We start from the raw sequence: 13569 nt of genomic DNA, 5'->3' as shown, positions 1-13569 counted from the left end.
CCTGGGGAGAGGACTCCTCTTTCTCAAGGACTGGACAACTGCAGGATGGGGAAGTGGGTTTCCACTAGCAGAATACTTAGAAGATAAAGAACATCAAAGACAGGTAGGAGAGCAGGGACCCTGCTTTCCTACACCAAAAGCGTGATCCCAAAGTATTTTCCTATCGCTTCTCAGCCTTTTGGCTAAGATCGAGTGTCCAAAGTATTTTCCTGTCACTCATAGCTAAGGGTGATGGTCCAGATCAATAGTTTGAACAATGAAATATTGGCCTGTGGGAAACCTTTCTATGTATTACAGGACAACAGAATAAAACTCAGAGCCATCTAGTTCCAAGGCTGCTCAGTTAAAAATCCCCACTCAAATGTGCTCATCCTGACAAATGGGCATTCCTCAGCTTCTGCCAGGACACCTCTAATACCAGGGAGCTCATTACCCCAGGAGGAGCTCGTTTCTACCTCATAGAATTCAGATGGGTAGAGAATGAGCTTTCTCTATATAATGCCTGACATTTCTTCCCCATAAAATTCCTGCATTGTTCCTAGTTTTGCCCTTTGGATACACATTGGTTAACATGAAATAGACACAAGGAGACAGTTATCATGTGCCCCTTCTTTCACAGACCCCTCTGCACTGCCTCTTCCCACTCCACCTGGGGCCTTTTCTCTTTCAAAGATTACTCGAGTGACACGGTTGCAATTCCATTCCACAGGCCCTGACTGCATGCCAAGTGTGTACAGTGAAGCATGGATCTCCATGTTGTGATGGGTATAGGACACATCTTTGTCTTCTGAGGGTCTTCAGAGTCAACACATGAAAGTCAACTCATGAACTTACAGCCAGAAATGTATGTCAGTTAGCAACTGCTGTGTAACAAACTCCCTCAAAACTTGATGACTGAAAATAACCAATTATTATTGTTCTCTTGACTATGGGTCAGCTGGGTGGCTCTGTTGCTCTGTGCCATGCCCAGCCAAGCACAACTGGGGCCACTCATGCATCTCAGTCAGCTGGCGGGTTGGCTGAGGGCTGGCTGTTGGCTAGCTAGCTATTGGCTGAAGTGACATAGGTAGTTGGGACATCCTGTAGCAGGGGTAGCCTACGCTGTTCTCATAGCACCTGGGCAGGGTTTCAAGAGAGCAAGTGGAAATATGAAGGCCTCAAGACTGAGACCCGAAACCATCACCCATCAGCTACCACATTCTATCGGCCACAGCAGATCACAGGCCAGCCCTGACTGAGGGGCCGGAGAAATAGATGCCTCCCTTTGATAAAAAGAGCTGCAAAGTCACATTGTGAAGGATATGGCTATCAGAAGGGGTGGAAAAGGGGGCTTTTTTTTTTTTTTTACTACACACAGGTGAGAGTGTAAGCCATAGCAAAAAGATGCCCCTTGAACACATTATCTAGAGAGAACACTAAGACAATGAAATCAAGGAGAAAGAAGTGGGTTCTTCTTGGTTTTCCAAATTGAAAATACTTTTCTTTCCAATTATGACAATAAAATTGGACTCCCAATATAATCCATTCACAAAACCCGCCTCTCTTAGGTGCCATCACGCTATTAGTTTCTCACCTTTGCTACTAGGGGAACTAACCAGAAAATAAGAAAACACTGTATGTGTAAAATCCTGTGAACTTAAATACATGAAAGGGCCAAGGCAGAATGTGGGTGAAATGGAAATAATGTACGGAAGCTGACCCAGAAGCAGCCTCTACAAAGTGGACACATTTTGAGGGTTCCCAAGTCTCCCTCTTCCCTCATCCATGGGGCCACAGTAATAGGATACTGGGAGCCATGTTTTCATGCTGTAATCCCTCCCTCAACATTGATTGGACAAGAAGTGGACACCTGATCCAACTATACCAATCAGATTCTTACTTGCAGGAACTTGGAATTCTGGGTAAGAGAGAATCTAGTCAGTCTCTTGTGGGATCTTGGGAACTAGGACCGGTGGGGTCTGGGGACTGAGAAGCAGAAAAGGCTCCGAGGAGAGGGAAGAGTAAAGCTGGTGCCCAGAGCAAGCAGGGACAGGAGGGAGAAGGAGAGGCTCCACTCAGCGCAGGCTTGGCTGTGAGCCTCACGTTATTAGGAAGTCTATCTCCTTACAAAAGTACCCTTTTTTGCTTAAGTTGTCCCGAGTTGGGTTCTTACTGTAAACAAGAGGGGCTAGGTGCTACAGGCATAAAAGGGCAAAGGAGCATAAGTTGGTGGGAGGTCACAGCAGCTTGGGGGGGGGCCCTGAAAGAGTTGGGGTGTCTGAGAGCCATGGGCAGTGAGGCCGGGTGCTGGTCCCTGGGTGGACCACGAAAGGCCTTGAAGAAGGGTGGACATGGTTTAGGGATAACTGCAGAGCCTCAAAGATGTGGGGTGGGAACTACTGTGAACATATTATGTTCCTCCTGGGGAGGGAGGAAGTGGGGCTGGGGGTGGGAGCCCAGCTGAAACCCTCACTCTCTGTGCCACCCAGCTCTGATTTGAAGCCTAAAAATGTAAAATTTCTGTTTGTAACACAAAGCAATAAAACACAACCAAAAAATCAAAGGCAAAAAAGAAAAAGTAGAGAAAAGAAACAGTACATGATAAGAAGCATATTATGATTAACGCAGCAAGCATTCTTAAATCCTCAGGGAAATAAACTTCACTAGGAAAACAGGCAAAGGATATTGTCCAAAAAAGAAATAGAAATGGCTCAAACGCTTGAAAAAGAAATTCAACCTTTAATAATAACAGAAGCACGTTTAAACCAAGATCCCACTTTTCACCTATCAAACTGATAGACTCTCTTTTTCAAGATAGTTCTTTGTACTAATGAGGGTGTGGGAACCTGGCTCACCCACACACTGACAGTAACTGTCCGGACACAGTGTGGGACAATCTCAAGCCATTTGTCCGGGGTAGCGATATGGGCCGTAACCCACCAGGATCACCTGTGCACCTCTTCAGTGACAAGGGCTCACCCTCCAACACCACATCTGCAGTTCTTACCTGCAGCCTCTTTCTGACTTTTAAAGTCCCCTTTGTGGCCAATGGGAAGTTGCAGGGAAATTCATACCACCTGTGAGCTGGTCCAGCCAATCACTGACAGAGACAAATGCTCGAATACCCAACAGCCTTGCTACTCAGGTGGGGTAAGTCTGGCATGTGTTTTCTCCACTGGCTCCCAGAGTTATCCAGTAGAATGAAGCTCCAGTTGCCTCCAAGAGAGCCAGCTCTTGGAAACAATCACCCCTTCTCATTCCGAGATTGCCCCATCCGTGTGTCCTTTACTTCCCAAATAAACTCCTGGCCCTTACTTGAATCCTCGCCTCAGGGAAATCCAAACTGTGACAACCAGCAATTTGTTGTAAAGCACTTTCCCATAGAAATAATCATGAATATGTGCAAATATCTACTAGGATGTTCAAGGAGGACTTTTTAAAAAATAAATATCAATAATTAAAAATGGAATCCACCCAAAAGTTGTGGTTAAATAAGTCCTGATATATCGATGCAATAGAATACTCCTTGGCCACTAAAAATGAATTAAATATTATACAAAAAGACTGGGGGAACATTCATTATAGAGGGAAGTGAAGAAAGAATGTTAGAAACTACTAGGTGTATTTGGTATATCTTCAATATTTTATAAGCATATGTATTTGTCAAAATAGTACCAGTGGTTATTTCTGGGCAATATAAAATTACTGGCTCTTTTTTTTTCTTGTATGTGTATGTGTGCACATGCAACGAATGTATGTGCAGTTGCGAACCTCTATATTTTTGAAATTTTCTGTCATAATCATGCATTACTTTTGTAATTAGAAAATGAAATATAACAATAAATAAATGTAACACCAATGAAGAGAAAACACCTACAAATATAATTTATATTAATTTATTAGTATAATTTTAATTGTGGGAAACATCAGAGAAAATATACTGGGTTTTTATCAAGTTCAGATCCGTCTGACACAAGCAAGATTATCCTCTCAAACATACCACCCAGCAATTTTATAACATCATTCTTTTCCCCCAAAGTAAGAAATCATACACTGTCCCCAACGTACTCTAAGCCCTTCATTCAAGTATGCCCTGAAGATACAAAACTTCCCTGTTTTAAACACACAAGATTGACATCTGTGAAGTCTGATCATAAATGAGAACCCACCATTACTGGTGAAGGTACCCATCACAAGCCAGATGATGAGGTTAAAACCGCTATCCCAGGTGGGGGCAGCGCTGGAACCACCTTTGTGTCCTGTGCTCTCCAACAAGCCACATTTCTGAGCAAGAAAAGCCATGCAGAGTGCCCACCCTCTCTGCAACTCATTTGAAAGTTGACAAGTGTAAACCAGATTAAAGATACCAAGGTGGCAGGATACGCATTCAAATACCCTTGCTGACTAGCAATTGGATTAAAAAACCACTCTGGGAGTGACTAATTTATGCAAAGCATTTCCTTAATAAAATGATTTTAACACTGATTCTGTTTTCAAGTTTGGAATTGACCAGAGAATGGATCAAAATTTCACCTTATTTCCCACCCACTTCTCACTGTGCCTTGGATTTGTGGGCTTTCTTAACGTGCCCTTGTTTTCCAAAGCACTTCCGGAAACCGCAGGCACAACATTTAAAGGTGACAAAGGCCGCGGTCACCACCACCGCCAGGAGGAAGCCGATCACGTCCAAGGAGTGGTACTGGTACCAGGTGAGGTCGTGGGCTGCGGGGCGCAGGTGTGGCGCCCCCTTGTGCCTCATCACGAACTCCACCCAGAACACGGCCAGGTCCAGCGGCTCGACGGGGCGGTCCTTGTGGAGGCTGGAGAGGCGCATGATGTTCTCCTTGTAGCTAAACACAAAGACAGTTGCGTTATGCCTGGGACTCCTGTCGTAATGAGCGACTCTCGTTTTATGTTTGCTTCCGCTAGGAATGCTACCAGGTGTTCCAAACTTAGTAGAGGAAACGTATTTCTGTTATAACCAGAGAGGAAAAAAACATACATGCACACACACTCTTAATAAATGTTCTTTATCTCTCTAAAAGAGAGAGGGAGAGAGAGAGAGAAGGAAAGGAAAGAGAGAGGAGGGAGGGATGACGGGAAGACAAAATTTTAATTTTACAAATATTTTAACTTTGCTTCCTACTTTTCTTCTTTTGTTTTTAGTGATATTTGTGTGGGAAATCAGATTATACTTTCTTTATAGCAAAATGAAGAAAAGAAAAATTCATGGCAGAAATTATGAATTGTCTCCCATTTGCAGTTGTAAACAATCACACCTAGCAAAGGAAAAGTGCCAACTCCAAGGTGCTGCTACACTTTCAGTTCAGTCATCGAAACAGCACACCACTTTAGCATGAGGCTGTGTCTATGCAGCCTGTTAATCCAAAATGGATTCCTGTTTATTTTGGACAGTGCTCACAGTTGAATCGGAACATCTAAATCCCCAGAAGGTTAGCTACTTCAACTCTTGGTGCAGATGCACTAGAAGAAGGAAGAGAAAGAGGAAGGGAAAGAGAAAGAGAAGAGGGCAAAAGAGGAGTAGAAGGAAAAGAAAAGAGAGAAGAAAGAAAAAAAGAATACACTCCTATTCACTACTATGATCAATGCAGTCCTTAAACATATCTGTTATTTGGTTTAGAAACATTATTATAATGTAGTATTAGTATTTGGCCATAAATCATGTTAAACATCTTCATTTTATATAAATATTTTCTTAAGATAGATTTTCTTAGAATTTTCAGTGACTCATTCAATATTTATTGAGCACCTATTATGGCCCAGGCATCTGCATAAACAGCTGTTTGAAAATTTCCCATTTCTCTCTATTTTGTGTAGGTACAGTCCCAGCTTAGAGTTCTGGAAACATGGTGATCCACAGTGAGATAGAGATGGCTCGAAAATGAATAGATGAAGTAAGCTAGCAACTTCAGCTGATTGATTTGTGTTTTAAAAAAATAAGATACAGCGTGAGTTGGTTTTTGTGAGAGGTGAAAGGTGTGGGTCCTGTTTTAGCCTTCTACAGGTGGCTATCCAGTTTTCCCAGCACCATTTATTGAAGAGGGATTCTTTTCCCCAGCGTATGTTTTTGTCTGCTTTGTCAAAGATGAGACGGCTATATGAGGATGGTTTTATATCAGGATTCTCACATCTGTTCCACTGGTCAATATTCCTGTTTTTGTGCCAATACCATATTGTTTTAATTACTACAGCTTTGTAGTATAGTTTAATATCTGGCATATTAATGCCTCCCATTTTGTTTTTGTTGCCTAGAATTGCTCTTGATATTCGGGGTCTTCTTTGGTTCCATACGAAGCGTAAAATTATTTTTTCTATATCTGTGAAGAATGCTGATGGGATTTTAATAGGTATTGCATTGAATCTGTAGATCAGTTTGGGTAGTATAGACATTTTGACGATATTGAGTCTGCCGATCCACGAGCATGGTATGGATTTCCATCTGTTTACATCCTCTGCTATTTCCTTCCTCAGTGTTTCATAGTTCTCCCTGTAGAGGTCTTTTACCTCTTTGGTTAAATATATTCCTAGGTACTTTAATTTCTTTGTTGCTATTGTGAAGGGAATTGAGTCTTTGATTTGGTTCTCAATTAGATTGTTGTTGGCGTATATGAATGCCTCTGATTTCTGTGTATTAATTTTGTATCCTGAGACTTTACTAAATTCATTGATCAGTTCCAGGAGTTTCTTGGTTGAATCCTTGGGGTTTTCTAGATACAATATCATATCATCAGCAAACAGTGAAAGTTTGATCTCTTCTGCCCCTATTTGGATACCTTTGATTCCATTTTCCTGTCTGATTGCTGTAGCCAAGACTTCCAGCACTATGTTGAATAGAAGTGGAGATAGTGGGCAGCCTTGTCTGGTTCCAGTTCTAAGTGGGAATGATTTCAGTCTTTCCCCATTCAGTATGATGTTGGCTACGGGTCTGTCATATATGGCTTGTATCATTTTTAGGTATGTCCCTTCTATGCCTATTTTCTTAAGTGTTCGTATCATGAAAGGGTGTTGAATTTTGTCAAAAGCTTTTTCTGCATCTATTGAAAGAATCATGTGGTCTTTGTTTTTGCTTCTGTTGATGTGGTGAATTGCATTTATAGATTTACGTATGTTGAACCATCCCTGCATCCCTGGGATGAAGCCCACTTGGTCGTGGTGGATTATTTTTTTGATAAGTGTCTGGATTCGGTTAGCTAAGATTTTGTTGAGAATTTTTGCATCTATATTCATTAGGGATATTGGTCTGTAGTTTTCTTTTTTTGTTGCATCCTTTCCTGGTTTTGGTATCAGAGTAATATTCGCTTCATAAAAGGTGTCGGGGAGGTTTCCGTATAACAGACTTAAACCTAAGATATGAAACTATTAGAACTCTAGAGGAAAAAGTTGGAAACACTCTCCTAGACATCGGCCTGGGCAAAGAGTTTATGAAGAAGTCCCCAAAGGCAATCACAGCAGCAACAAAAATAAATAAATGGGACATGATCAAACTACAAAGCTTCTGCACAGCCAAAGAAATAGTCATGAAAGTAAACAGACAACCTACAGAATGGGAGAAAATTTTTGCATCCTATGCATCCGATAAGGGACTGATAACTAGAATATACTTAGAACTCACGAAAATTAGGAAGAAAAAATCAAATAACCCCATTAAAAAGTGGGCAAAGGACTTGAACAGAAATTTTTCTAAAGAAGACAGAAGAATGGCCAACAAACATATGAAGAAATGCTCAACATCTCTAATCATCAGGGAAATGCAAATCAAAACCACAATGAGATATCACTTAACCCCAGTGAGAATGGCCTTTATCAACAAATCTCCAAACAATAAATGCTGGCGTGGTTGCGGAGAGAGAGGAACACTCCTACACTGCTGGTGGGACTGCAAACTAGTTCAACCTCTGTGGAAAGCAATATGGAGATACCTTAAAGCGATACAAGTGAATCTACCATTTGATCCAGCAATCCCATTGCTGGGCATCTACCCAAATGATCCAGTGACACTCTACAAAAAAGACACCTGCACTCGAATGTTTATAGCAGCACAATTCATAATTGCAAGGCTGTGGAAACAGCCCAAGTGCCCATCAATCAAAGAATGGATTAATAAAATGTGGTATATGTACACCATGGAGTACTATTCAGCTCTAAGAAACAATGGTGATATAGCACACCTTATATTTTCCTGGTTAGAGCTGGAACCCATACTACTAAGTGAAGTATCCCAAGAATGGAAAAACAAGCACCAGATATATTCTCCAGCAAACTGGTATTAACTGAGTAGCACCTAAGTGGACACATAGGTGCTACAGTAATAGGGTATTGGGCAGGTGGGAGGGGGGAGGGGGGCGGGTATATACATACATAGTGAGTGAGATGTGCACCATCTGGGGGATGGTCATGATGGAGACTCAGACTTTTGGGGGGAGGGGGGGAAATGGGCATTTATTGAAACCTTAAAATCTGTACCCCCATAATATGCCAAAATAAAAAAAAAAAAAAAAAATAAGATACAAAAGAACTGCTACCAAGTCATTTTTATTTTACAAGTAGTTATCTATACACAGTATCAAAATTATATTAATAATATGAACTTCAAGAAGGAGTTTTGTCAGCACATGGAGAAAAGCTGGGTCCTAATGGTCTTGATGTGTGAGCAGCACAGCGTGGCTCTGAGACCGTCAGAGCAGACGCTGGAGGGACGGGATGGGACCCACACCACCCAGCACCCTGGGCACCTGGCTCTGAGGTCATGTGGACTTTTCCCTTTTATTCAGTGGCACCACACACAGAGTAACCCCTCAAAGGCTGGAAGTCAAGCATCAGTTCTCCCCGTTTGCCTCGCCCCATCCCAACACACTCCAGCTTTTCCCATCTGTCCTCCCAACCGCTGCCCCTCTCTAAAGGAAGTAACCATGGGAGAGGGTGCCCGACACTCTCACAGACACATGTGCACACACAAATACATGCATGCACAGGTACATGTGTCCTCTTCTTCCACACACATACATGTGCACACGCACACACACAACAAATGCACATGCATGCATGCACATACTATGGTTCAGTGAAATCCATCACTGGCCATCACTTCTTCCCATAAGGCTTGAATCAACCTATTAGCAGTAAGCAGCGTGACAGTAATGCACTCAATTTCATGCACAGATCGTTTGATCTGATGACTTTTGCCTTCTGAACAGTTTTCAGGGCCACATTTGGAGAAATTTGCCTTTGCTTTTATTCTAAGCCTTTGTGATATCTCGTGATTCCCCCATTTGTAAAAGCCCAGGGATAAAACTTCTCACAGGTTCTAGTGTTGGGAAAAGCTGTGCTTCTAAGCTCCTGGATTTTTCCTTATCTTATGGACACCATGCTTCTTAAAGTGGAATATTTCTTTCTATGCAGAAACTTATAGATCAGATGTCTATATTGGTGACTTTTTTTATAAGTTGGAGTTTTAAATTTCCCAGGGAAATAAAATTTTAAAAAATTATACAGGAACTAAAGGATCTTTTTATGTAGTAAATAATAATAATAATAATAATCCCCAAATTATCTTATGTATTAAGCCCAGACTTTTAGATTTTTTTTTCATATTTGAGTATTTTTCATGAATGCTATGGCCGAAGTACAGGAAGTAATTTTCCATACATTCTCTCTTACCTTTTGTCATTGATGACTGTTTTTAGGGCATTTTCTAAATCTGCAGAAGTCATTTCAAGGACATTCAGGGTCACTCCAGCGCCCCTAGTCTCCATGCGCTTCGCATTGTCCATCTGATCGCCGAACAAGGGCATCATCACCATGGGCACGCCATTGCAGATTCCTTCATAAATACCGTGGGAGCCAGAATGGGTGATAAAGGCACGAGTCTTCGGGTGACCTGAGATGCAAAATAGGGAGGATGCCAGCGGTCAAGTCTCTGAGTTTCAGTGTGACGGTGTCCATGTTCTGAAAGTACTCTAAGGACTAAGTGTCATCCACATTTGGCCCTTACAGAATTCTGCAGAAGAAACTGTGGGTTGGGATACCCTACTAGATAAAAAGCAATGTAGGATATGTTGGCCATAATATTTCCAAGCTAAACAATTCTTTAGAAAAGTTGTGTCTGGCCAGGTGTGGTGGCTCACACCTGTAATCCTAGCTAGCACTCTGGGAGGCCGAGGCGGGCGGATTGCTCAAGGTCAGGAGTTCGAAACTAGCCTGAGCAAGAGCAAGACCCCGTCTCTACTATAAATACAAAGAAATTAATTGGCCAACTAATATATATAAAAAAAATTAGCCGGGCATGGTGGCGCATGCCTGTAGTCCCAGCTACTTGGGAGGCTGAGGCAGCAGGATTGCTTGAGCCCAGGAGATTGAGGTTGCTGTGAGCTAGGCTGACGCCAGGGCACTCACTCTAGCCTGGGCCACAAAGCGAGACTCTGTCTCAAAAAAAAAAAAAAAAACAGTTGTGCCTTAGCCATTTTCTTAATGTAACCCTGGTTTGACTTAATTATCAAATCGTCCCAACATACCAAGCAGATCATTTTGGGGTAACCACTTGACAAGTATCGTGTTGTTTGCGAGATTCGACGGCCGAGTTCCAGTGTAACGCCACAGGACCTTGCAGGGGCAGAAAGAACAGAGTTTAAAGTAAGAGCATAATATTGTTTTTAAAAATGCACCATAGTAGCTTGAAAGTGAGTCCTGTCAACATGCATAACCTTTACAAGACTGGGAGGTTTAGTAGCTAAGAAGGCTTCTGGGGGCTGGCAAAATTTTGTGCCTTGTTTCGGAGGCTTGACTATATGAATTTGTGAAAATTCATCAAGCCATGCACTGATGATTTTTTCACTTTTCTGCATTTTAAGGGAAAGTTTTTGTAATAAAATGAGTGGATGAAAAACTATAAAAGCAGAAACATAAGAAATAAATCCAGCACCCTAACCAACAGCTTTTTGGAGAAATATTCCTATTTAATAGGAAGAAACAATACCTGGTTATTTTATTTGCAAATGAATTCTCCTTAATACACTTTCGAGTCTCTCAGAGAAAATGAGACTTCCCAGTGAGGTGGACTATGGTTTAACCGAATATTTGAGAGTTAAACTGCAAAAGAAAGAACCTTGCATGAATAGCTGGGAAGTGCCAGAGAAAACCCCAAATCTCCAGTTCCAACAAATTGAGTGAATCTAGATACTGGCAGTCTGGGGTTGGAACTCCTGTGAAGATAGAAATGAAGAAATGGGATAGAATCTTCTTACCGTCTGAGGTATTTTGCCCAAAGCATCAGCAATGTCCATAGCTTTCTTCTCTGGAATCTCTGAGACCATTGATCCCAAAGAGAAAACCACAATTCCATGTTCTCCAGAAGCCTTTATGTAAGCTTCAAATTCCTAGAGCCAGAAGAGAAATTTCCAGTTAGTTTTTTCCTCATATTCTTTGGTGACTATATACATTAAACTATGAATTAGGTATCTTCCTCTTTGTGGGATTAAAGGTGTGTTTGTGTGAGGTAGAGCAAAGAATTATCAGTGTGTGAGTTTTATAGTATTTCTCCCTCCCTTAATCGCTTCCGAAGGAGGAGGGCTTCTTGCTCGCAGGGTTTTCTGTTCTTCCTTGAGATGCAGAATCCAGATAATGTGCGGATTTTCCAGAAGGAAAGCATAGACGCCTGCATGCCCGTGTGTGTGCGCGCGCACACACACACACACACACACAGTGGTAACTCCACTTAGAGGAAGCAGCAGAGCATAAATATGGTAATTGTTTCCCAACTGTAGATTATTAGCGATCTCATTTACAACCCCCCTAGAGTCTCCCAAATGGTCTTGTATGTCTCCAGAGATTACCGAGGGCACTAATAAAATCGTGTGATGTAGTAGGGCCTGCCCCGAACTGAGGCGTTCCCTGGGACATGGGACTTCCGGTGCTAAAACCTAGACAGTTCTGGCCAAACCAGGACATCGGTCACCTAGATGTGAGATATAGGAGACTTCTGACAGGGCTCAGCATACACGGTTTGAACAGCAGGACTCCTGCCAAGCTCGATTTGGGACACGACCAGGAAAGCCCAAGCACTGGCCAGCCTTCCCCTGCGGCGAGCCCACTGTCCCACCCACCCTCGCCGGCCCCAGGCCCTCTCGAGCCCCCTGGTTCACAGCAGCTGTGTCCTGGGCTTTTCCACTGGGCTCCTCTGAGAGGCCAGGAGCCAGGGTCATCCTCTCCGGCCCCACGCTGCCTTTGGGTTCGTGGCAAGAACATCCAGAGGACGGTTTTTCTGAAGTCCTCCCTCCTTGGCATCCACACCACATTCCCTTTCCCTCTCCCCCTCTCCTGGGGGGAGACGGCTCGTTGCCAAGTGCCCTTTAAGCTCTCTGTACAGAGTGATGGTAAATGGCTTACCTACACCTGCCGGGACCTTCGCTCCTTCAGGAAACCCATTCTCACACTCGCCCTCGCAACCTCGTCTGGAAAGGGCAGAGTCTATTTGCCCTCCTTGCACACCCTCCCACACACACTCAGCAGCCAGCAGGACGTGATGCGTACAGAACTGAACCCGCAGGCCCACAAACACCCAAAGCTAAATAGCAGGACGTCGCTAAAATTTAAATGGCACGGAAGTTCATCTACGGATCTTCCCAGGGCAAACTGCAGAGGTGGTGTTACTGTGGCCAACGCCCGACCCTGGGCCAGCTCTCACCGGACTCAGTTAGGGTGAGGTCCATCCCCTGCTTGGCAAAACTTGCCCTAAACCTCATCCCCACTTCACAGCCCCTGGAATGGCCAAAGAGTGACGAAAGGTGTTGACTGGAAATAACCCTCGGTTCCCCACCATTGGCCCCCTTCCAAGAAGTGGGGGACCCAGCTGAGGGAAAGGATTTCCCCACGCTGGTGAGACTTCCTCACTCAAGATGAGGCCTTTAAAATAGCTCCTAAGTTTTACTGAGAGTTCATTATCTTTAGTTCAGGCTTTTTATTAGATTTTTCCTTCCCTAATATCTATCGTTTCAGAATCCTCAGGTGGCACTTAGACAACGCACTGGGCAGCTGTCACTTCATCGTCATGTGCTCTGAGTGCCCACACGTACTTCCCAAACTTCCTTCTCCCCACCATCTCCAAGTCTCTGTCCTCACAGACCTTCAGTTTGGCTATTTTTCTCACACCCAACGTGCGGCTATCACGGCTGAATCGCTGCTAGCTCCAGGCATGGTCTCTCATCCTGCCAGGGGAATGACATCTTGGAATTCTTGAGTTTCATTTCTTTTCTCTTACTGTCCTTCCATTATCTTTTTTTCTTTCAGACACACCAAAGACATGTCCAATGCCCAGTCCTGCTTTCTCTATGGACTTTCTTTATGGAACAAAGGTTTTATCTTTATTCTTAGAGTGCAGGACTTTTGCCAAGAGTGTTGAGGATAGGACCATCACCACTAGAGGAAGGGAAGTGCAGAGGAGCTCTTTAATTAACAAAGGGGAAAAGAGAAAATAAGTCATAACTTGACCAACCAGCAAAATTCAGGAAAAGGGAAAATGGCAAGCTAAACATAAAATAAATTGGGAGCTTTACTATCAAATCTATCAATCTTTTA

At 43.1% G+C, this 13569-nt stretch overlaps 1 protein-coding gene across 7 annotated transcripts in view; it reads right to left on the bottom strand.

Annotated features, from left to right (window-relative positions):
* Positions 1–3859: 3859 nt before the first annotated feature.
* LOC105886128 (UDP-glucuronosyltransferase 1A1) overlaps positions 3860–13569 on the bottom strand; it is a 119213-nt gene continuing 109503 nt past the window's right edge. For all 7 annotated transcript variants that reach the window (XM_076006063.1, XM_076006062.1, XM_076006064.1 and 4 more), the window contains exons 2-5: positions 11241–11372; positions 10512–10599; positions 9658–9877; positions 3860–4829 (exon numbers count right to left, since the gene is read on the bottom strand). In XM_076006063.1, the coding sequence (XP_075862178.1) occupies positions 4532–4829; positions 9658–9877; positions 10512–10599; positions 11241–11372 (738 nt within the window). In that variant the 3' untranslated portion in view covers positions 3860–4531. The remainder of the gene's footprint in view (positions 4830–9657; positions 9878–10511; positions 10600–11240; positions 11373–13569) is intronic.

Source organism: Microcebus murinus, chromosome 8 (assembly GCF_040939455.1).
Source record: "Microcebus murinus isolate Inina chromosome 8, M.murinus_Inina_mat1.0, whole genome shotgun sequence".
In the NCBI taxonomy this organism is placed as follows: domain Eukaryota; kingdom Metazoa; phylum Chordata; class Mammalia; order Primates; family Cheirogaleidae; genus Microcebus; species Microcebus murinus.
This window is presented reverse-complemented; position numbering and strand designations above follow the sequence as displayed.